General features: G+C 36.0%; 1 protein-coding gene across 3 annotated transcripts in view; it reads left to right on the top strand.

The window, feature by feature from the left end:
- LOC134531457 (putative inorganic phosphate cotransporter) overlaps window positions 1–25,823 on the top strand; it is a 53,499-nt gene that overhangs the window by 23,715 nt on the left and 3,961 nt on the right. Inside the window, exons 2-8 of one of the 3 annotated variants that reach the window (XM_063367170.1) lie at window positions 3,967–4,202; window positions 11,063–11,302; window positions 13,301–13,388; window positions 18,141–18,352; window positions 20,346–20,498; window positions 22,031–22,163; window positions 24,159–24,400. In XM_063367170.1, coding sequence (XP_063223240.1) covers window positions 3,967–4,202; window positions 11,063–11,302; window positions 13,301–13,388; window positions 18,141–18,352; window positions 20,346–20,498; window positions 22,031–22,163; window positions 24,159–24,400 — 1,304 coding nt within the window. Of the gene's footprint in view, window positions 1–3,966; window positions 4,203–11,057; window positions 11,303–13,300; window positions 13,389–18,140; window positions 18,353–20,345; window positions 20,499–22,030; window positions 22,164–24,158; window positions 24,401–25,823 lie in introns of all 3 variants that reach the window. The other 2 variants (XM_063367169.1, XM_063367171.1) reach the window with 2 other exon arrangements.

The following is a 25,823-nucleotide window of genomic DNA, read 5'->3' on the forward strand; positions in this document are numbered from 1 at the left end:
AGGCTTAAATTCCTTATCAACAAGCCGTTCTAAGCCACTGAAGTCATTACATTTACAATTTGTATGTCATGGCTTGGAAGACATAATATACACCATCTTTAATATCCGTAAATATTAACCTATTACATTGGGGAGAATTAAAAATGCATTTAAAAAAATTATAGATGAAATTTTAGTAAAAAAAAAATCTGACTACAATTTTCAAATATTGAAGTCACGCCCGCTATCTTAGAAAACCATAATTTTTAAGCTAGAAATTAGGAAAAATTTGAAATTTATAAAAAAAATACTTTTTTAAATGTTGATAGAAAATTAATTTTAAAAAAATGGTTGTCTGTAAAGTCGGTTTACAGACGATAGTTTAACGTGACAACGTCAGCGTCATAACAAAACATTGATGAAATGATTGCATACTTTTATGAATAAAATTGAATCATTTTTATTTTAATAATAAAAGAATAAATACTTGAAACTATACTAGTAATCAGATTTTTAAAATGCAACAATATTTAACCTTTATTGCCGAAATTGTTGTTGTAATAAGCAATGAAAACCACATTAACTTTTCACTTCACTTTATAAACTGTCGACGAAACAGTTCACGTGTAGATTACTTGTAATTAATTTAAAAAACTGGTGTTTAGCTATAAAGTTTAAATATAATAACGAACAAGTTTTCATATAAATAAAGTGTAATCAAATATCTATCATGAATTATATGAATCACCATAATTTTTTAGTCAATTGTAACATAACCTATTATTACTGCACTCACCGACAGATGCTACTTTTTTAATACCTAATAAAAGTATAAATACTTGAAAATATACTAGTAATCAGATTTTTAAAATGCAATAATAATTAACCTTTATTGCCGAAATTTTTGTTGTAATAAGCAATGAAAACCACATTAACTTTTCACTTCACTTTATAACCAGTCGACGAAACAGTTCACGTGTAGATGTTAGTTGTGTGCTGCCACTGTCTTTCTTCTCCTCGAACGCATAGGCCAATCGAGTGGAAGAGAGATAGATGCGGCGCAAGCGTACAATGAGCGTAACGGGACATAGCGTAACGGAATAATGTGCGAAACGGGACACTTTTTCGTGCGTACAGCCGGCGTTCATCGATTTATTAGACGTCGTCACTCAAAAGGTACTTGGTTCGAACCCGGCGAGTGCAAAACAAATTTCAAACGATCTTTCCTCAACAGAAGCCACCGGTAGGTTACCTCCCACCACTAATTCTAAGGAATATATTACATCAGCCAGTATGAAGTCATGGTGGGTATCTGGTTTTCGTCAGCTGGAGGCCGCCATCTTGGGTCCGACATATTGTTTCCATCTTCTAGAAGACGCTGCCGCCATATTAGTTTAATTTTTACCCGATAGAGTGCAGTAATTATTTATTACCTTGACATCGGCATTCTTGTTGGCCGTCTTGGACGCCATAGTGAAATTTTGTAATTTTAAAGCAAGAAATTATGGAAAATTTTTAAATATAATAAAAAAATCACTTGTTTATAAAATTGATTGATTCAATCAATTCATATATATGGTTCCCTCCCTGATCAATACCAAAAAAAAGTAATTTTAGGTATAATATAATAATTTATTTTAATTTAACTTTAAATGAAATGTTCGCGAAATAACACAACATAATTACGAATAAATAATTTATTACGGAAATTCTTATTTACTACAGGAACACTTGCGAATGTTAGAAATCTAATAAACATTAAGTTTTAGTTCTGAATTGACTTGAACTGACTAATTCTCAGCTTCAATCGGTTTACTGAAGTCAGATCAGCCAGATCCTTTACTGACCAGATCATCTTCTGACAGAGCTTCTCGATACCGTGTGTATCAGACTGCTTTACGTCGTCAGAACTGTAAACGGGAGTATTCAAACTATTGAAAGTGCACTTTTTCACTTGGTCCTGAAACGAATACGGTTTACCATAAGCACAGTCCAGCCATAAGTTATATTTTAAAATGGCCCGTGCGTTGTTACTTCATAATTAAGATGATCGATAATGTTCTATTTGATATCGTCAAGAAAGATACAAATGTCTTTTGACGCTCCAAATGTATTTAGTTAATAGTAGTCATTCAAAATTCCACGAAATACAGATTTCGCCAAATGGAAACCATTATAATTTACCTGTAATGCACCGAGCACAGTCTTTGGTTTAGTTTCATGCTCAGGCGTCATCGCAATCGGTTGCTGAAAATCTGCTTTTGTGCTTGTACGCATTCGAGTCTCCAACCTAAACCGAGGAATCGAAATGCCTGCAGGTAGTTCCACAGTAGGAACATGAACTTCCTCTTTACAGTCTTTGGCATGTCGCCTCAAACTGCCAATACTTGTGAACCAAATATGACACTTATCACATTGAAATATCATACGAGAAAGGTTCTTCGTACATTTACTTCTCTCATGACTTCGTACATCATGGGAAAGTTCGAACGACATATCACTGTAGCCTAAAATATGTCTAGTTAATGTAGACGAAACTTCCAGACCCGAACCAGATACTGATGTTACTGAAGCTGTGTCAATGGCCAGTGTACTCTTATGCACATCGATGCATCGTTGTTGCAGTGAAACCTTTACTTTCTGCCGTGCAGCACGACCTTTGCACGTCTTTAAGTATGTTTTCATATTATCTTTTCTGGCAAAATATCCTTCCCGAACAAAAGAGAAGTTCCATGGAGAAAGGATCCATTGCCATTTTTTCCCCTCGCCTTGTTCTAGCCCAAAATATTTTTTATAAATTTTATTAACAAAATATGTTAAGTAGTTTTTTTATATATTAAAAATGTTTCCCGATTTTCTAGCTGAAAATTATGGATTTCCAAGTTGGCGGGCGTGACGTCATAAATGAAAAAAAGGTGGCATAATTTTTATTAAAATTTTATAATAAAACATTTTTGATGAATTTTAAAATTCTCCCCAACTGTCTAAGTTAATATTTACGGATTTTCAAGATAGTGGACATGATATCATCCAAGATAGTGGCCATGACATCCTAATTTTAAAGGTCATTAACTTAGTGGTTTAGGGCGGCATGTCGATAAGCTATTTAAATCTATTTTAAGAATTTTATAGCCTCTGACATTTTTGAGGACTAAAAACGAAATTTTCTCTCAAAACGGGACATTTTCCCAAAATAGGGATATTTATAGTAATTATAAATAATTTTGAGTTATTATTGAGGAAATTTGATACAAAAAAGCCGCCATGACGTCACGATCTAAGATGGCGGTCGGCTCCTCGCTCCACAACCAGGAACTGGTAGCAGGACCTACATTTATATACTGCATTAACTGTTTAATAAATTTTAACAGTAGCGCAGTATTTTAATAAAATTCCTTGTCAAAATTCTGGACCAAACCCTGAGTTAAGTGTTGTTTTTTTTAATCAGTCTTTTTCGCATTTTTCGAGCCGTTTCATCATATAGTACTTATAAAATTTCTGTCTGCTCAAGTGATTCAGTACTCGATGTAGATGCTCCAGCAGCGAATTGTTACTCCGGGTGCTGTAACTACGTGTGATTCGCGTCCATAAATGTAACTGAAAACACAATTTGCGTATATTTATCACGCTATTAATTATTTTAGAGAATTCTACATTTAATATCGTCTCCGAGCCACGTATTACTAGTGTATTCGCAACAGGGAATACGCGAATTTACTCGTTACACAGGCTGGATGTTACATATCTCTGGCGGTACTGAAAGAATAGCTCACAATTAATTATTTTTTGTTTTATTTAAATTTAATTGATCACACCCATCGTAAAACAGGCTTTTGGAATCCGGCAAATTTTGATGTAAGTATAACAGGCCAGTATAACCTGTATCTCGCCCTGTTCTCCTTCTTCGGGAGCCAGTGACTCCGATGGTGAGTGACAGATGTAATTGCGACTGTGGCATGGTGAAAGCCCCCCTGACTCCTCGCCCAGGGAGGCGCGCGGGCGGCTTCGACGTGCCGGCGCGCCACGTGCTGGTGGCCTGCAAGGTGGCCAACAGCTTCGTGGGCGCGCTCATGGACGGCTCCTTGCCGCTGGCCATCACCGTCATGGTGGGCCGGCGGGCCGCCTCCGTGGCCGCCTCCAACGGCACGCTGTCGGCCGACGTCTGCCCTGGCGGCGGCGGCGGCGGCGGCGGCGCGACGCCGGGCGCTTCCCCCGTCCAGCAGGTACAGCGTCGACCGCCACCATCAAGGTCCTGTCCACAGGGGAAAAAAATCTAAAGATTTCTTTGGAAAAACCAATTAGCCAAGAAATAGTTTGCAATGCTACATTTTGTACAACACATGGCTATGGTTATTTTTTCACATATGAAATATAGGTTTTTCGAGATAATACTGAGTGTTTCTTTCAAAGGTTAGCGTATAATTTTACATTTTTTTATCATGCTTATTGTGTGTAGTTAATTCTGGAGAGCTATTCAGGGAACGGTTTACAAATAACTTTAACTATTGGCGGTACTGGGACAACACAGAGCATTAGTTAATCCCGGGTAAGAATCCGAACCCAGCATAACGGTGAACACTTTTTTTTTTCAGTGATTCAGTTTGTTTTCGTGTAAATTTGCAATTACCTGTAATGTTTCTATTCCGTTAAATAAAAACAGTGTTTCGAGTGTTAATGTGCTGAAAAAAAGTTGATTCTTTGCTCATATCTGTATACAGATTTCCTGAAACTCAAAGTCAAGCCGAGAACAGTTGATAGGCCGGTAAATCTCGGTTCTAAATAAAAATAAAAATAAAACTAAAGTAAAATACATCGCCGTAGTTTTCGTGTTATAGGTATTTTTTCCAAAAGTTTTAAAATACAAACACTGCACTAAATTATTAGATACTGCGACTAAAATTTTTTGCTACGCAATCGTAACAATCCTACTATTGATAAAAATCAAAATCAAATCGATAATTGCTGTAGTTTTGGGAGAAGAATAATTTTATGCATGACTTATGTAGCAAACATTTTTAATCAGATAGCTTTGACTATTCACAATAAAAAAAATTACTTTCCTAACTCAGCAAGCTATTTGCTTTAGTTAGACATATTTTCAATTCCACCTCTTAAATTAGAATTTTGTAACTATTGATACAATTTTGCAGACTACACGTTCAAAATAAGAGGAAAACTGTCTATATTCGATTTTAGAAAAAATGCTATCTTTAATTCCCTAAATAAAGCCCCTACACTTTTTGTCACGACCAGCAACGACAGGTATTTCAGCTAAAATTTATATATATATATATATATATATATATATATATATATATATATACCATCGTCTATTGCCTCACTACATTAGCCTACTGATCATAACCAAATGATCATTTTTTTGTTTTTTTGTTTATTGTGTTTTATTATTAATTATAGTATATTTTTACTGTCGCTTAAAGGAAATTAGTTCATGACAGCAAGGAAGTATATCTCTGGTTTTATGGACTGTATTTTTATGGAACTAGGTATATCTGCAAACATAAAACCACTTCCCATCCCCTGAACAATTCAGCTATGAAACTGTATGTTCTTGCACAATGTATTTATTATGGACAAATAGAATCTAACATTTACAAATGATCGTGAAGGGTAAGACTAGAGGCCCATAAGATAAAAATCGTGCAGGTAATTAAATAACAACACTATAACATTATTTGTGATTTATATAAATGTGATGATCACCCAAGCGATATTACATTGGCACGAATTTTAAGGCACTCTAGAAAGGTAGACATAGACCGTTTACTTCGAAAAAAAAACACTGCGAAAAACAGGTTACGGTGTCGAATGTTTTTATAATGAACCAAAACCGCTACAAAATATTTAAATTATTTTTAGAACGTTACATTCTATTCATAGCTAAATCAAAATGCAGATTGGTAAACGTTGCATGGTTGCTGTTATATGTTTTGGGTCACCTGCATTTTTTTGTTAATTGCAATTTACCCAGCACAAAAAATAAACATTTCATAAAGCCAGTAACTAAAATAAATACAATATTCCCGGTGTCATTAAAAAATTTTCTTTGAACGACAAGTAAAACTATAATACCTACGTCATATAGGCCTACTAAATGTGGCCATGTTGGAGGTTATCACAATGGCATCCTGTTTATGTAGTAATGTATGAGTCTATGACAATTTTTAAAATAATACTTGGATACAGAGTTAGTAGCGAAAATGTCTTGATCCTCAGACCGCATTAACTTGTGACATTAAAAACATTACATTAAGTTTTGAAATTAATCTTAACCACAGGCGAACATGCCTTTGTACGCTAGTAATGTGTAGGCATACACCGTAAAATGTTTTAGTAATGTTAGGAAACATGCAATAATGTTAATAATATGGGAATTTTATTAAAAATCCAGCATACGTACATGGCAATTTTCCTATAAATTAAACTTTTTTTCCGTAAAGAGTAATATAGAAAAAAATTAAATGTATGTGAGAAAATATATATTTGCAATTTGTAATGCCTTTTAAGCTACACATAGAGACGCGATTTCATTTACTTCTAGGATAGACTCCATTATCCTGTAATTACGAGGGAAACTACATCTGCTCATTGGCTGCTGTCTCGTGCCAGCTTTTAATTGTGATGCTCGTGATTCGAGACACTGGCCCAGAGTCCATCGTATAAACTGTGGCCCAATCACTGAAGCAGAAAAAAGGGTAAATTTATTTGGATTCTAGCCTATTGCAAAATGAATTCGCGAATATTCAAGTCTTGAGCCATCAATTATTATTGTTACTTACTAAAAATATATTATATCATATAAGGTTTTTACCTGAAGTTGTATTTAACTACGTGGGATTCGTAATCGATTATTTTTTTCTGCGGTAAGAGGTAGTTAAATTTCTCCGTGGTTAACCAGTCTCATTCTGCTTGACAGGGGAGCAGGCTAATGAATGCTGATTCTCTCCTCTCCATTTCCCCGTCATGTGAACCAAGAGCCAATTAGTAGCCTATTAAATTTGTGTTCTTCATTAAGCGACTCGATGTCTGCGGCTAGGATTACTGTGCAGGTCGGGGCAGAAGCTAAGCTGTAACACTGGAAAATGGATAACTGGGCGGACTGGAGAGAGATTAAATTTTAAATTTTTTTTTTAATGTTCCTGAAATGTTTCGAAAATATTTTACAAACTTTCAGTTAAATAAATTGTTTTTTTTTTTTTGTTATTTACTATCGATCAACTTTTATCTTTGCTTGGACATTTTCAGAATATTGAATATATTGTGAAGTTGTAAAAAAAAGTGGGTGATCAACTACAAACAAAAATAATATGAGGTCATTTTAAGGCTTTATTCGACAAATAGCTATTATATGATATTTCTAAGTAAAAATTAATAACTATTCTAACTAACTATTCTAACTCTATAGTATTAACTGTTTAATGAATTTTAAAAAGATGGCTAGTATTTTAGTAAAATTCCTTGTCGAAAAAACGCGAGACTAGTAATGTCAAGTAATGTCAGGGGGCATGGAAGGTCAGGCGACATGGAATGTCAGGGTTGGATGTATGATTGACTCTGGGATCGGAAGTATTCGTGAATGGAACGAAATCGATGGGAACGGATATGTGTAAACACTGTGCTGCCATCTGTGGAAATTTCCGGAATGTAAAAAATATTGTGAACCCGCATGATTTATCAGTATTTACTAACTTTCACAAAAATGGGGGGGATGTACTTAGCGTATTGGTGTTCCCAATTAAACTTTTAATAGTAGAACTATCCCTTAATAGTTTTTTTTATAATTTATACTTATAAAATTAAATAATGGCAAGTAAAAAATACGCATTACAGTTTTGACACTCCCTATTTAACATTAATTGTACCGCTAGCACAACGTTTGTCATACTTTAGAAACACAACAAATTTTTAGCCAACATTTATTCGACACCATGTTGAATAAAAAAATTTTGTGATGAAAATTTAAAGGTAAATCTTAAATGTTGTATCAGCAAAATAATGTTATGGTTTGTTTAGAGGAAGAATTTACAAACTGATTTCAATAATTGAAGTAAAAAAAACGGCAATAAACACATATAAATAATGGTATAAAAGTTTTTTTAATATTTCAGGTCAATTTTGTTTTTATGTTTCCATTTTACTGCAACTTTTAGGTTGAAAAATAGTTTAAAGAAGGCACCCCGTTTGCAATGCTTTATAAAACTAACAACATTTTGTAATATATTTAACGCCATGTTTGTTCCAACACCATTTTTATAGCTAATAAATTATATGAAATTTTAATTTTGTGATTCTACCTCGTTATTGCTATTCAAGTTTACAAAATGAATTCCAGGATAGTTTCACTACCATATAGTTTCCTTTGGCACACCAATACGCTTAGTAACTCCCCCAATGTTCGCGAAAGTTAATATAAACGGGTGCATGTTGACACACGTGCGTCCGCCATCTTGACGACTTCAGCTCGTAGCTATATGCATGCGCATTTAATTTTCAACCGGTTAAATTTCCACTGTGTAATACCTACTTATTTAATTGTATTTCTGGTACATACTAAAGAAATATAACCTCAAAAACGCAGGCGATGATAATAAATTTTGGTCCAGGTTCAGCGTTGAGGCATTTACATGCCACGGGTTCAGCTAGCACTGAGAAATCAGTAGTACCATCTTACTAAACAGAGTTATAGTTCGGTTTTCAAAAAGTAAAAAAAAAAAAATAATTTTTCCCTTTAATGAACACTTATCCCGTTTTTTTTTATAACGCTTGGCATTATATTAAATAATTATAAGTTAAATTTTGTGTCATATTTACGTATTAGAAATGTTTTGCATCACGAGAACACATGAATTTGCAGGTTACCGAGGTTAGATGTTTTCATATAACTGGTGAATACTAAAAAACTCGCTTACTTTTTTATAAGTATGCAATATAAAAATTGCCTGAAATTCATTTAAGATATCCTGTTGTCTACTGTACAGTTAACCTTTTTGAGGGAGGGGGGGGGGTTGCCACACGTGAACCCGTGTCTCACCTCCGCAAACGCCCCCCCTCCCCCCATCCATGTTGGGGTATGGGATCCCTTACAATTTTCATCGATAGTGTTTTGCAAGCGTAGCGTGGACTGGAAAACAGCTTTACGGCGCTGCGGTATCCTGTCTCGCACCTCGCCAATGGATCGAATGACCATTATTGTACTATTACTAGAGACAAGATTTTATGGTTTAACTTTTAGGAAAATTTTGTTTTTAAAACAGGAGAATTTCGGTGTTATTGCTTTTTTATTTACTATTAACTCTGTTTATTCATTATTATAGCACCATTTTCCACAAATACGACACTTACTCATTCAATGATACTTACTTGAAAAAAAAAAAGTATTTTTTTTTCTGATAAAGGATACTTTGTTTCAATATCATTATTTTAAATACGCGTGTCAAACTACTGAGAACAATACAAATAAATCAGAATTACGTATATGTGCATTTGAAAAATGTACCAATACCATTATGTAAAAAATTATTTACTAATAACAGGTGCAATGTAAAAAATAATACCTTTCGGCACAGCCTACAGGCTTAGGTAGATTTTTAAGAACCTAGTTCTTTGAAATTCTTTGGAAACTTCTATAAACTTATGAAACATTTTAAGAACTTAATGTACATAAAATATATATGTTCTCTAATATTACAATATCATAGATTAAATATTTGCTCATTTTCCATGTAGCGAAAATATTACAACTATATTAAACTTAATATATCCACCATTGTATAACTTAGAACTAATTTGATATTATATGCCAAATAAGGTAATTATTTAATTGTTTTTTCCTTCAAACACTTTTTTTCATTCCTTGCACTAATAAAGCGTTTGTATAAAAATTTGCTTTGCACCAAGGTTTAAAAATCATTTATATGGTTTAAAATAAATTAAATGAATTTGATACTATAAATAAAGTTTTTTTTTAATTTCAACCCCTGTTTTTACGATGATAATTCGTTTCATCAAAAATAATTTCAGCCGAAGTATTGGATTATGTTTTTGTTTTATACAATATATTAAAACGATTTATTGGTAAATCTATTTAAAATGTAATTATCATTTTTTTTACTTTCAAACTTTATTTTCACCCTTTGCAGTAATGGTTGGTTATATAAAAATTTATTTAACCATTGGTTCAGTAAATACTTATATAAATTAAAAAAAAAAAGAATGGATTCGGCAGTGTATATGGTAGGGAAGTTTTATTTATGTTCAGATTTTTTTTTAACCCCTTGAAATATTGGCTTGTTTTTATCAAAAATCGTGACAGAGAAAAGTTTTAGATAAAAATTTTAATATTTACAAACAATTCGAACGGATTTGAATACGTGTCTAATTAGGGGGTTATGAATTTTATATCATTTGACCACTTTTCATTCCACCTTTTGCAGTCACTGCAGGTTGTATGAGAAAATTATTTCAGATGAAAGTTGTAGTTCAAGGATTTACAATAACTATGAACTAATTGCATTTCGGTGTTTATAGTTTAACTAGCTGCCCGACCCGGCTTCGTACGGTTGTATTAATTGGGGGGGGGGGGGGGGAAATGAGACCAAACCTCTTATTTACAGTTATAATAAATTAAATGAAATGAAAATTATTTAATTTTGACAAAAACTTAATACAATGCTTTGTAATGTACCGAAGAAAAAACTAATAGCACCGATGGTTTCCCGACTCTCGAGCACGCAACGTTGTCATGGAGACGAAGTACCCACTGTTTCCCGGGCTTAAACACCAATCAACATTGATGATTAGTTTATTATTAATTATAAATTATTAAGACCATTAATCAAAATAAAAACTATCCTATCGCTCAAGTTGGAAAAAAAATTACACATAAATGCCAATTTCCATCGAAATCGGTTGACTTGGTGAAGAGTTCACTGGAAACAAACATCAGGACACTGGATTTATATATATTAAGATGGTATTATTCTCAGCGTTATTTCGGTCGCGGTTCACCAGATGTGCGGTTCGGCCTGAAGTTGGTCGGTGCGCGGTGTGTTCTGAAGCGCAGGAGCAGGAAGGGCAGTTCGACTGGGACGAGCTGACGCAGAGCGTGGTGACGAACGCCGCGACGTACGGCTCCCTGCTGACCGTCCTGCTGGGCGCGCGCCTCGTCGAGCTGTGGAGCCCCAAGAAGCTGCTGGTCTACTCGTGCTTCTTCTACACCGCCTTGCACATGGCGGTGCCCGCGTTCGCGCGGTGGAGCGTCTACGCGCTCGTCGCGTCGCGCGTGGCCTACGGCTTCATCCTGGTGAGCGCATCGCGTCGATCTCCCGTCGACTCGAGGTGGCGCTCTTCCGGGGGCGCAACAACTGAATTTCCAAAGAAGGGGGCAATATACTTTTTTATAAAGAAGCGGGGGGGTCCGGGGGTCCTCCCCCGAAAAGATTTGTATTTCAAGGTGGAAAATGGTGCTATTTAAGCAGTTTTATTATCTAAAAATTGATTACACAGAAATTTTATTTGCTCCCGTTTGCCCCCACTTCAAGGTTTCAGAAGGGGGGGGGCAAAATACCCTTTGCCCCCCCCCCCTGTTGTTGCGCCCCTGCGCTTTTCCTTGGGAATTCCCCACTGTGTTATATGGCACCGACACATACGCCTATGTGAAACATCTCAGCCCTCGGTGTATGTAATTTGGTGGTAGTCATTTCGATAGTACGACAGAAGTCGTACGAAACGAAACGTGTAACAACCACGGCGATGCCATCTGTGGCAGATGGCGCTAACAAAATTTCACAAAGGCAAATGGAAACGTTATTAAAGTACTAACTGTTTAATGTATTTTAATTTAACAAGATTGGGAGTATTTTGTTAACATTCGTTCTTTGAAAGCAGGTCCAAAACCCGGTTTTACCCGGAGCCGTTTCATTTTATAGTTTTACAACTTCGGTCTTCTAATCAAATGGTTCAGTAGTCGACGTAGCTTCTCTGACAGTGAATTGTTGTGGTGGGCGCGGAGAGTGCGTGTCATTCGCGTCCAGATATTTAGTTGAAAACAAAATTTTCTCATATTTATCATACTTGGCATTACATATTTTAAAGAGTTTTACGTTAAATTTCGTGTCTGATTTTCGAAATTTTAGTGTATTTTCAACATGAGAAGAAAGTATTGTGTTCTTTACCGAGGTTAGATGTTACACATCACTGGTGAGTACTGAAAAATAGCTTACGTTATTTATCACACAAAAATAACTAAATTTATTAACAATGTCTATCTCACCACCTAATTGGTTAAGGCCCTTGTTACCTTCTACCAGTTGATAGGTGATATTTATTCACGGCTAGACAAATTTTTACAGTTTCTTTTCTGGTAATCAATTTTGTTTGTTGTTTACTACATGTCAAGTACTCGGCAATGCACGTTATTTAAAGGTGTTTCTTAATGTTGAGGCAATACCAAATGGGAAAATTGGTTAAATACCCTAAAACTCGTTTCGATATTACTATCCTTACTGAAATTTTAAAGGAAATACTTTTTCCCAGTTAAACTATTTAATTTTTCGGTTATGTATTTATTAATGTGTAAAAATTTAAGCTCTCTGTACACGGCCATTAGTAGGAGTAATTTCGTGAATGGAACTGAAGTCGCATGGAACTGAAATGTGAAACCGCGGTGCAGCCATCTGTGGCGGATGGCGTGAATCAAAGTTCGTACAGACAAAGGGAAACGTTATAGTACTAACTGCTTGATAATTTTAAAATGATTGGTAGTATTTTAATAGAATCCCTTGTTGAAAATCAGGTCCAAAGCCGGGGTTTAGTATTTTTTTCAAGTCTTTTTTTCGTTATTATCGGAGACGTTTCATTACGTAGTTTAAAATTTTTGTCTGCTATGAAAATTATTAAATAATTAACCTAACTGATCCGGAAACGAATTGCAGTGGTGGGTGTGGGAACTAAGTACCTATATTTCGCGCCAAGATATTTAGTTGGAAACTCAATTTTCGTATATTTATCGCGCTTGTTATTATTTTAAAAAATTGTACGTTAAATTTAGAACCCTAGTTTCATGTTTTAAGCTGATTTGAAAGAGTAAAACACATGAATATGTTTGTTTAAATATTACTGACCATTAATAATAGACCCTCTCACTTTTTTTTTCTTACTCTTTTCGCTAGAGAAAATTGGGCCCAGTAGCAAAGTATTTTTGAATTCTTGGATCTTTGAAAGGTGATGAAATAAAGTACATATCCTCGTAGACGCAATTCTTTTATTACGTGCTGATGCAGAACATGAACTCGTGTTGAAGGCTCCCAGCTCGTCGGGGGTCATCGCGCTCATGGCAGCCTGGTTCCCTCCGGACGAGCGCCAGCTACTCAACAGCATCATGAACTCAGGTGAATTGGTGTAAGCCGCTTCGGCCAGTCTGCATCTTCACGCAGAACATACATCCTTCATGTAGCAACTATATCAATCATTTCATGCGTCGGTATATTGAAAGGCTGGAAATATCCCTATTAAAATTAAAAATGCGAAAATGTGTTTATCTGTTGGCCCTTCTTTCACGCAGCAACGGAGCAACGGATCGTTATGATTTTGTTGTATAAAGATAGGTTATGGGTCGGAGAGTGAAATAGACTACATGTAATTACGAAATTCCATCTCTAAGGGAGTGAAAAAAAAGGGGGTTGATTGTGTTTTATAATATAAAAGTGTAGAAGGTAGGTTAAATAGACACAGACAATGAGTTTGTGTCATTCCTCAATGTCCGCCACATGGTCATATAGTAAGGTCTGGCAACTTCCTATCCTTCTCCTTAGCGAAACCTATCCGCTTAGTGAAGCTCACGGCTGCTAAATGTGCTAATAAAATTAGTTTAAAACTTCATCAATAGAAGGCGTTGCCTTAAATTTGTAATGCGCTATCGTTTGGTGCGTCCGTCACGTCTTACCTAGGGGTTACCTGCCTTCCCACAAAATCAAGCTTAAGGGGGTGCCTCCCATTTCAGGACTAGATTTTATATTTACAGTAATTACAGATAAACTTGAAGACTTTTTCAATTGTTTAACTTTCACGAAATGAAAAATATATACAACACATACTTTTTGCATAATAAGCTGCAAAAGTTAAATTTTTAACGTTTTTTGGATTGTACAAATAAGGAGAATTTAATTTATTGCAGAACTGAAACTTTTTAGGTTTAACTGCAGTGCTATTTGCTACTTCAAGAAATGGTTTGAATTTCTTTCAGAAAATATAAATTAATTTTACCTGGCATTTCAAAATTCTCAGATTTGTTATGATTTTGACAGCCAAGACACATAAAATGTGGTTTTTTGATAGAAATGGAAACTATTTCTTGAAGTAGCCAGTGGCATTGCTGTTAAACCTAAAAAGTTTCAGTTCTGCAATAAACTAAATTCTCCTTATTTGTACAACCCAAAAACGTTAAAAATGTAACTATGGCAGCTAATCATGCATAAAGTATGCGCTATATATTTTTTTTCATTTCGTGAAAGTTAAACAATTGAAAAAGTCTAAAAGTTGATCAGTGATTAATATAAATATAAAATCATGACCTGAAATGGGAGGCATGCCCTTAAGATTGGCTTCTCAGTTTTGCTAATACATAGCCTTGATGCACCAAAACTGTGCAATCAATGAGACTTTAAATTCAAAATTACCCGTTCTTCACGTGTATCTTCTATAGACTTAAAACTCAGTAGTGATTTTCCTTGTATTATATGTTTAGCAGGAAACGCCGGGTACTTCAGCTAGTAAGTTATATTGTGACGTGACTCCGCCAGACGTCCCGCGTACACCTATACACATAACAATAAATAACCTATAACATTTGGGGGGTGGTAGCTGTTGGTAAGCATGGTACTCGAGATCAAGTCTTCTCCCTATACAGGAAGTGTAGGGTATAATTTATGTACTGAAAAGAAACATGATTAGTTCATTCAAGCACAGATTTTATTCACTAGGATAATAAATAAAAAAAAAATAATCAAACAAATATTTGATCAACAAATTAATAATAAATCATTTAATAATGGGATGGGATTAACGAATAAATAAATACATTAAATACACATTAAAGTGACGTCAGCCGGCAAACAATTATCTCTACCACAACATGGCCGTCGTCGCAGCTCCGCTGAGGAACAGTACACTTCCCAGTTACCACTACATACATGCTTATAACCAGACGTCGATTTTTCCCAAAATCAAATAATAAATAACAGAGGTGGAACAATACTACATTATTACTTAAAAGATTAAGACGAAGATCGTCCAAGAAATGATCGTTGCGAACGAGCCATAGCCAACCACTTACCCTACTGACTTGAGGCGAAGCAAAGTTGTTTCAAACCGACGTGGACCCGGCTCCCAGAGAGGTCCCCAGGCAAAAAAGCCTCGGCCCCTCCCTGGAAGGAGGTTTTAACTACAAAACTAGGCCATGCCGGAAAAACAAAAAAAAAAAACACGAACACCGGGAAAACTTATCCACAAGGCAACTCGCGGTCCCCTCCCTTCCCACAAGGAAAAAAAATGAAAAACAAGTGAAGACAGCTATTCCTTCTGCGCAGACGCGAGCGAGTTTCCCCCTCTCCCTCTTGCGCTGCTCGATTGTTAATTTTCCGTCTACGTTTCCAAACTTGGACGCAAGATGGCATCACTAATCAGGACAGAGTCCTCGAAACGAGAACACAAAAGCCTCGCGCGACAAACAAGAGACTAGCGTAGCGCAGCAGGTTTTTCTGGAACGGCGTGTTGCAACCTCTCAGCAGGCCCTGGCCAGCGACCCACGAGAATTAGCAACCCACGCAGCCTCGCAAAAGCCCGCGGCGCTTGCAAACTTCTATCGCAGTAACCTATATTCCCATACCCGCGTGTCGAAATCAACCGGCCGAGCCTGGAAACGCGCACGTACACCAACACGTTAACAAAAGTAAACTAAATTTAAGAAAAAAAAAGTAATGAAATTTTCAGACCGTGACAATATGTAGTGATGTGTCAAATCCCAATCATTTCGAATCCCTATCTCAAATTCTAATTTCAGAAAGTAACCAAAATGTATCATTTTATCACAAATATTCATTTCAATGGTCAAAATTAAATAATTTACAAGAAATGTAAAAAAAAAAACTTATTCTAACAATGGTGTTAAATCATTAAACATTTAAAGTGTTGGTGTCACTTAGTGTCCCAAATAAATACATATAGTAATTTTATTTACTTAATTACAAATAATAAGTGCAATATTTTATCTAACGGTAAAATGTGTACGAAGATAAAACACAAACATGCATAGTTAACTTCAAATATTTTAAGAGTTATTTTACTCATTTGACTACTTTTCCTTCAATTTTTTCCATGAAATCTTTATCATTAAAACTCAAATATTTCAAATACTAAGATTTGATATTATTTAAGGGTTCGAGAATTCAAATAGTTCATTTCAAGTTTTATGCTTACGAATAATTTTGTTTATTGTCATTAGTTATAAGAAAATAAATGAGAATAATACTAGACAACCTATCATTTAGAATTGAACGAAAATAAATTATTCTGACAACCAAATAAGCCTTTTGGAGTGGCAACACACCAAAGGAGACACGGCTACCATATAAAATGTAATTGTCTATGACTGTTCCTTGGTTCTTTAAAATTAGTCTTAAATACCATCTGTCCCTATGTTTAGGCGGAAGTAGTTTAATTTATGACTGATTTGTGACAATCTATCCTTGAGATGAAAATTATTTTGAATCTGAAACAAAACAAAAAACCAACAGCATAGACATACATGGTTTATTATTCAGTATTTTTTGGGCGAGATTAGGTTCAGTGGTTTTATATAAAACTCTTAACATTCAGAGTTTTTTATGCATACTACAAATACATTCCCGCAATAGATTCCTTTCGTTTAAAAAGTATTCCATTCGTTCCATAAGACTTAGCTCACATTAAAATTGATACCAAATTGCTTCAAAGGGAACCAGCTTATTTTGGCACCAGCTTCACCAAATCTTTTGCTAAACCAATCCTTTATCTAATCTACTGGTCACTGATGAGACTCCATTCTGAGCTCGGTTTTCCTAGTTAGCGTAGCTGTAGTGCAAGCCGTGACGCAACGCACCTGGTGTTCTCATGGCAGGGTGATTCTGTAATGGTTTAGCGTTGCCTTTCACAGTTTGTACGGGGTCTAAACAAACAATATGTCACAGGAATATTACCTCATACTGGAACAAGTCGCACTTCTTAGGACTTAACTTAAGTTGTGCATGATGGAGCCTGTCGAACACATCCTGGAGATTTCGCAAATGTTCCAACACTGTATTTCCCACCACAATAATGTTATACAGGTATACTAGGCATGTTTTCTAAGTCAAGTCATGGAGCACATGTTCCATTAATCTCTCAAAAGTTGCAGGAGCATTTCATAGCCCGAATGGTAACACAGTGATATGGAACAGCCCAATGCCTGTTGAGAAAGCAGTCTTATATTTATTTTCAGGGTGTAGCTCCACTTGCCAGTAACCACAATTCAGGTCCAATGTAGAGAACCATCTGGTGGCAGAGATTGTATCAAGTTTATCATGGATATGTGGGAGGGGTAGCTGTCTTTTATGGTGATGTCATGCAGTTTCTGGTAGCCCACAGAGAACCTCAGTTGGCCATCCTTCTTTTCTCCTATAATTACTGGAGAAACCCATAGGCTCACTGATGGTTCTATTATACCGCCTTCCATCATACCTGAAATCGAATTCTCTGCTTCTTCCTGTTTTTCTAGAGGCAGCCACCGTGGTGATTGTCGGATTGGTTCTGCATCACCTGTGTTGATGTGATGGTAGACCAGGCTTTTTCTCCCAACTTTCGTTACTATATGTATATACACACGTTATTGAAGTTTCTTATGACATACAGAGTTTAACCAGCAATGGCGTATGTCCAAGAAACTCATTAACTAAACCACTAACGGAACCACCTTAAGCCTCTACCCACCTCATAGCTAACCAACACTTGTGTGGTGGCTGTGAATGGTTTACTCCCTTGTTCTGTAATCGTCTTGCTGCGAGGAACCTGCCGGTCACTGATGCTTGTGATTACTATTGCGATGTTTCGACGCGGAGTTTCCTGCGCAGTGGTGAGCCTGGGCTCCATAGCGTCCACGAGTCTCTCCGGGTACCTCATCAGCGAGTACGGCTGGGAGCTGGTGTTCTACCTGTACGGCGGCCTGCACCTCGCCACCAACCTGCTGTACGTCTTCCTCGTCTACGACACCCCGCAGGAGCACCCGCGCATCTCCGCGGCCGAGAGGAGCTACCTCGCCCGCTGCATAAACAAGGCGCCCAAGGTCCGTCCCCCGCACGCACGCGGCCACCTTCTGTAGCACTTCGTCTATTATATTCTTGATGTGTAACACCTTAGCTCTCGGTATACGGCTTTTGTTAGAGTATTTTCGTGAATGCGGCGGAAGTACATGCACGGAAATGTGTAAAAATAAAGGTATGGACATCTGTGGCTTATGCCGCGAACTAAAGTTCTTATAGACAATGGGAAACTTTACTATACTAATTCTTTGGTGAATTCAAACAATATGGGCAGTATTTTAATAAAATTATTTGTCGAAAATCAGGTTCAAAGTCAGGGTTTTGGTTCGTTTTTTTTCCCCCAGGTCTTTTTCGCCTCTGTTGGAGCAGTTTCATTTTATAGTTTAAAATTTCTCTGGCAGAAAATTGTAGGGGCGGGTGCGGAAACTATGAGTAATTCGCGCCCAGAAATTTAGTTGAAAACACCATTCGTGCATATTCATCACGCTCGGTATTATTTTTAAGAATTCTACATTAAATTTCGTGTCAGAGTTTCTTATAATAAGCCTATTTACAACATAAGAACATCTGAATTTGCTTGTTACAAAAGCTAGATGTTAAACATCACTAGCGAGTACAAAACGACTCGCTCCTTTCTTTCCTTTCTTCTCCTTTCTTTCCTTTCTTTCTTTCTTCCTTTCTTCCTTTCTTCCTTTCTTCCTTTCTTTCTTTCTTTCTTTCCTTTCTTTCTATCTTTCTTTCTTTATTGTTTTAAATAAGAATATTTCGCTTTGGGAAACAACGGAAAATTATTTCTTAAATTGTTCATTTAAATAGAGCTAACCAAAGGGGAATTTAAAAAATACGGATGTTGTTGTAAAAACGATGCAATTTATGAATTATTGGATACTAGTTTCTGAGAATTATGATAATAGTGCTGCGAAGATTTTCTTAACTAAAATTATTGTTGCCATCTTTCTATACACATGTTTTCCGCTGTTCTGTTCATTAAACAGGTCACTTTCAAAGTTATTAATGAATACTATAAACTAATTAAAAACATTATATTGTACATAAGCCATAGCAGTTTTACAGTGAACGTATGTTCTAGAGAAAACCTGAAGAATGGACAAAGAAATATGAATATACAAACACAAAGAAACAAAGCTACAATCAACATATGTGTATTTGTGTATTCATCTTCCTTTATCTGTTGTGATTTCTTTATTGTTTTAGGTTTCTCTGTGACATACAGTGTTAACCTAGAATTGTGTACGTTTAGAATAATGTTTTAAATCAATCTTCCCCATTGACAGAATTATTCATAGAAATTATATTTTAAAATAGCTCTATAGATATACACTACAATGTAATTTTTTTGTAAATGGAACATAAATATTCATTTAAAATTACATGTAAATTTACATTTACATAAAAACAACTATGTCACTGCAAAATAGTGTTCGTGGTAATACTGGGTTCAGATTCTTACTCGGGTAATTATTCTTTGTGTTGTCCCAGTACCTCCAATATTTAAAATTATTGGTAAAACGTTCCTTGAATACCTTTCTAGTTTTAACTGAGCGCAAATACTGCACAAGCATAATAAACACAAAAAAATCAAATTATTGAATATTGGATTATCTTTTCCATAATTTAAAATATGATGCTTAGACACATAAATTATAATATAAAATTATGCGCCTTTTTTCATAAGAAATAATTACTCATTATTATACTTAAAAAAAATATTTCGTATAATAAAAAATAGTCATGGCCATGTGTTGTACAAAGTCACAGTATATTATTGTAGTATTATTAACTATTTCTTAGCAACTGGTTTCCAAAGGAATCTTTCGTAAAAGTACATGATTATTTTTCTTTGTATGCTAATTTTTTCTAAGTAAAAAAAATATTTTTATCCCACGCAGATTTGTACAAGTTTGCTTCAGCGAATTATATAATTTTAAACAAAATGTGATGAATACTTTAAAAGGAGTTAAAACTGGTGGTTAACTTTGTGTTAATACTTTGCAGATGTCGCTGCCCCTCCCGTGGCTCCAGATGATCAAATGCAAACCACTGTGGGCGCACATCTCAGCCGTGGTCGGCATCACCTGGATCAAGTTCATATTCACCACCGAGCTTCCGACCTACCTCAAGAAGATGCTACACTACAACACAGTGAACGTAGGTATTGGGTTCGTTTTAAGAGGGAGAGACAACAACCAAAAGGCGCCATATTGGTCTCAAAAGTTTCTAATACATAACAATATTTTAACGTTTGATATTTTAAATTTAATTTTGTTAATGCAGAAATAACACAAAGAGTGTTTCAAAAACTATAACTTTGTGTTTACTAACAGTATCAATGCAGTTTTGTTGTCATTCACAAGAAGGAATTCAGTTATAAACGTCAGTAACTTCACAGGGGAAGCTATTTATAAAAAGTAGTGACTAGTCACTTCAGGCACTCCAATTTATTAAGCACGGAGCCAAATTTTAAAAATAGAAAATTATAGAATGGTTGTAGCCAAAACACTGTTAACATATAAATTAAATTTAAGGTTTCTAACTCTTGCAAAAGATTATGTTTACTGCAAGCAAATAAACGACCAAAATGGCTTTTTCAAACAAGATTAATTGCATTCTCTTAATTAATAAATAAGAAATAGTAAAAATAAGTTTCTTCGTTCCTTGAAAAAATCCACTACAATATAACTTTCGAATTAAAGCCCTACATTTAAATCTACGATTTTGGGAAAGTTTGATAAAACCTAAATAAGAATAAATGAACTGACAAACGAACACGTTTACATCTAAATGCACAACGAGTGTCGTACCAACACAGCGCCCTGTTCCGAACACTGATTTAGACGGGTACGTATCAAATTACTCCACATTCATACTCCATAATCATGAACGGTTGCCATCAAGGTCAACGCGCATAACAAAGAAAACACTTTCTGAATGGTCAGACTTCCCTCCAATTAGGGCAGCCCACGAAAACCAATCACAGCGCAACTGCGAAAGTTCCTACGTGAATACCGAGCCAAAACAAGGCATGCCGAAAATAGATTGACAGTTATTAGAGTGCTGAAGACTGAAGGGGAAGGATGTAAACCCTAATTCGAAACAACCACGTGCCAATTTATCTCAAAGTCACCCTGTTGCATAAGTTTTGCTCTACCACGATCGGTATGAGGTAGGTTTTCAAACACTAGCCTAACCACCACACAGATAACTTGTCCTGTATGGTAGCTGTAGTTGTGCTGTTCCCTTATTTGGTTTATGATAGAAGCCACGGCCGTGGCTTCAAACTAGTATCGAAAAATTATAGTTATTCAGACAAGCTCATAATTGATCCTCGAAGAATGTTTCACTAATTTTTTTTACACTAATGATAGTTATTTGGCCATTTTATAAAGAGAATGTTGTGACACTTAATGGACGAGGTAATAATGAGAATTTTGCCATGTTATAAATTGGATGAGGTAATCACAACATACGTGAAGTATGAGGTATGGTTGAGAATTTGCCATGTTATAAAGCAGATGTTAGTTGTGATCCGTGATGGACAAGGTAATGATGAGAATTTTACCTTGTTGTAAATCAGCTGTTGAGGTCTGTGATGAGAGATGTATTGATGAGAATGTGGCCATGTAACAAAGCGGAGTTGTGATCCATAACGGAGGGTATTTGTGGTTTCCGTGCGAGCGCAGACCGGGTACGTCACGTCCGGCATCCACGCGACCGCCTGGTTCGCCGAGCTGTCCTTCGGCGTGATCTCCCGCTGGATCCGGAGGAAGCGCTGCCTCAGCCAGCTCACCACCTACAAGATATTCAACGCCATAGGCACGTCAGCTTCACTGGCCAAAAAAATATATCGTGGGGTTGCTCGAAAACCGTTGGTAACTAAGAGCAACATGTGGAAGTATTTCAATGTCAAAAATACGACAAAATTGAACTGTCCCAAATTGTATAGTTTCAGAAACATTCATAACAATTATACTTTGCCCTTCTTGACTTCTTTAGGACACATTATTCTTAGCCTTGGTTTATATAAAATACCATGTTTTAAGAAATTTCTTTACCAATTTTTAACCAATAACCCCACGATATTTGCTTATGTACTACTTGACAATTTTGACGATTTTTCTGCAGAATTATTAAAAGGAGCCAGACATTTTAAAAACTGTGTTCCCTCTTATGTGTTCTTCATATATATGCTGGTAATTTTTAAAGTTTTTTTTTAAGGGTCGTTATTTGTCTAAAAAAAGATGTTAACTTAAAAGTTATTTAATGAGCATACTCGTAGTATACAATTGCACATATTATCCTACAGCCAATATCTTTATATAGATTTAATATCTAGTACATCGTTAGGGTGATAATTTTATTATGTTAAGGAGATTTAAAAAAAATATATTTTTTTATTATTTCCAGTAGTATCCAAAGAAAGAAATTATATTAATTTTCAAATCCTAAGTTTCTAATAAATGTCCCGTTTTAAGTGTTCAATAAAAATATTTACTTACAATTTTTTTAATAGAATACAAATGTACACTTATATAATATTAATATATTAAACTTTGCGTCGTCTCCAAGGTTCTGTCTTACCTTATACTTTTCCTTAAAACATCTGATGTGTAGCAAAATTGTTAAACTCCTTGAATGTAATCAAGGGTTATACTTCAACCAGTACAGTATTGGTCTAGCCTTTTTTTTTGTGAGACTAAAGTGTGCGGTCACTACATCTCAATAATATTTCAAGGAGTTAAGCATTTTTTCTTGTGAAGCGTAGCTCGATTTGAAGTGTGGTCATATGGCTCGACTCTAGCGAAAGAGATTCTATTTAGATTTCTAGCCGATGTTAAACTTGCTTTTTTTTATTCTTGCAAAGTTTTAATCCAAGTGGATGTAGCAATGCACCGGTTTGTTGACTTGGAGTACTTCCAGTACTCCACCAATGCATTCTTTCGTTGCTCTATTTCCTTGATACATCAACGAGATGTTAAATTCTCATTCATTAATTAATCGTATAGTTTAAAACCTGGTAATTTTCTAATATAATCTATGTAAATGAGACGTTTAAATTATATATTTATTTATTCATCTCACAGTTTCACAAATCGTCCATTTATTGACCTCGATTTCAACGATAGACGTCCAAGCCTAACTAATTTGTCCAATCTCCAAGAAAATGATAATACAACACACACTGTTGTACTTTTACAAGGGCTCTTGAAAGTACTAACTAATTCCTTGCAATTTTCAATTTTTTTTTAGATAGTAATGATCATAATTTGGCCATGAAACAAAGCGGATTTTGTGATCTGTGACAGATGTGGTAATGGTGAGGATCTGGCCATATTATAAACATGCGGATGTTTTGATCTGTGATGTCTGAGGTAATGACGAGAAGTTGGCCGTGTAACGAATGGGATGTTGTGATCTGTGACAGATGTGGTATTGATGAGGATTTGGCCATGTTATTAACATGCGGATGTTTTGATCTGTGATGTCTGAGGTAATGACGAGAAGTTGGCCGTGTAACGAATGGGATGTTGTGATCTGTGACAGATGTGGTAATGATGAGGAACTGGCCATATTATAAACATGCGGATGTTTTGATCTGTGATGGCTGAGGTAATGATCATAATTTGGCCGTGCAACGAATGGTATGTTGTGATTTGTGACAGATGTGGTAATGATGAGGATCTGGCCATATTATAAACATGCAGATGTTGGGATCTGTGATGGCTGAGGTAATGACGAGAAGTTGGCCGTGTAACGAAGGGTATGTTGTGATCCGTGACGGATGAGATCGGGAGACCTGGCGGGTTGCAGCGATGCTGGGCCCGGTGGCGACCCTGGTGGCGGTCGCCCAGGCGGGCTGCGACGCCCCGCTGACCGTGGCGCTGCTGATGCTGCACCACGGCGTCGCCGCCGCCTTCATGGCGGGCAGCGTGCTCAACTACATGGACCTGGGCCTCAACTTCGCGCCCACGCTGTCCGCCTTCACCAGCACCGTCGCCGGAGCCGTGGCCATCGCCTCGCCCACCTTCGCCGGCGCGCTCACCAACAACCAGGTGCGGGCGCGCCAAGTTTCTCAGTCACAGAGATCGCTGTGTTATTGCAGCCTGTGTTTCAAGAACAAACACATCATTTCATTTCGGGGGTGGTGGATAACACCACCTTGCCTGCTGTTTGCTTTCAAATTCTTTTTTATTTATGATAATGATAGATTATTAAATATTTTTTTAGAAGTTCCCGGGAGAGGAGTTGGCAGCTCATTCATCCCCGCTTCTGCGGACGCCCTTGTGTCTTTCAGAATTATTTGTCCACGGAGTTGGTGTCTATTATAAAGTTTAAATCACTCTGGTAAGCAATTTGTTTAGCAAAATAACAGTAGCCTTACAAAATCTAATACTGCAAGTTTGTTTCATAGCTTGAAAAACATTCTACTAGAAAGAATTTTAAACTTGCAATGGTGAGGTGTCTATAGTTAAACAAATATATTAACAACGATTCAGAAAGTAAATAGTGCCATGCTTCATTAAACCATTTTTTTTTTGCTATCCAAATGGGTTATGTTCGTCCTATTTTTACTACAATTATGAATATGATAAAATATAGCACATACTTAATCCCTAGTTTCATTCAAGTGCCATTTAGTGACACTCGTACGACTTCAATAAATTCTCAAATTTTGTACAATGTTTCAACTTTTAAAAGTTCTCAAATTTGAATACGTAACGAAGAGGTTTGTGGAGCTAAGAAATCGGTTTACCACAATGTCATGCCATCTCCAATTTTTCCCACCCCTTTAAGCCGTTTGTTTACAGTCATTACAAAGATATACAGCAGAGCTGAGGGCGGAGAGTACAGTAATGACTATTATTTGTTGCAAAGTGTCAAATTTACAATGTAAGTTAGAGTTTACTTATAAGTCATTTTGATTTCATTCATGCACACTAATAAACATTTGCCCAATAAGACTGTTAATGGTGGTAAAATCCAATCGTTACACACTCGCAGATCACATTTCATATAATCACTGCACTTGTGCTTCCCTAGATGCACAGATGTTGTGGTCGAGCAATAAATAGGACATGTGGAATATGTTTTATTTTAGGGTCCCAGGAAGTACTTCTCCACACACTTGTACACAAAATAAAACAATGGACATGGTCCATTACTTGCAGCCTCATTTTATCTTCCTTGAGAATTGCATATGACATGGTCATTTAAATATTTTTTATGTTGTTATTAGTTTATTTTCCTTTGGGACTTGTAGAACTCTACATATAGTCCAATGATAATGCATGTCAAGTGTATGATAATATGCGTTACTCTCTCTCTCCCTTAACAATTATGTTAATTTTGTAGTCCCTAGTAATAGACATCCCACAGTTTCTTGGCACATTTGACAACTGTGCTAAACTTCTCTGTCCAACTAAAAATCCAGATATGGTAAAACTTCCATTGGTAGGCACTCGTGTTAATCACCAT

Source organism: Bacillus rossius, chromosome 3, assembly GCF_032445375.1.
Source record: "Bacillus rossius redtenbacheri isolate Brsri chromosome 3, Brsri_v3, whole genome shotgun sequence".
NCBI classification, from domain to species: Eukaryota; Metazoa; Arthropoda; class Insecta; order Phasmatodea; family Bacillidae; genus Bacillus; species Bacillus rossius.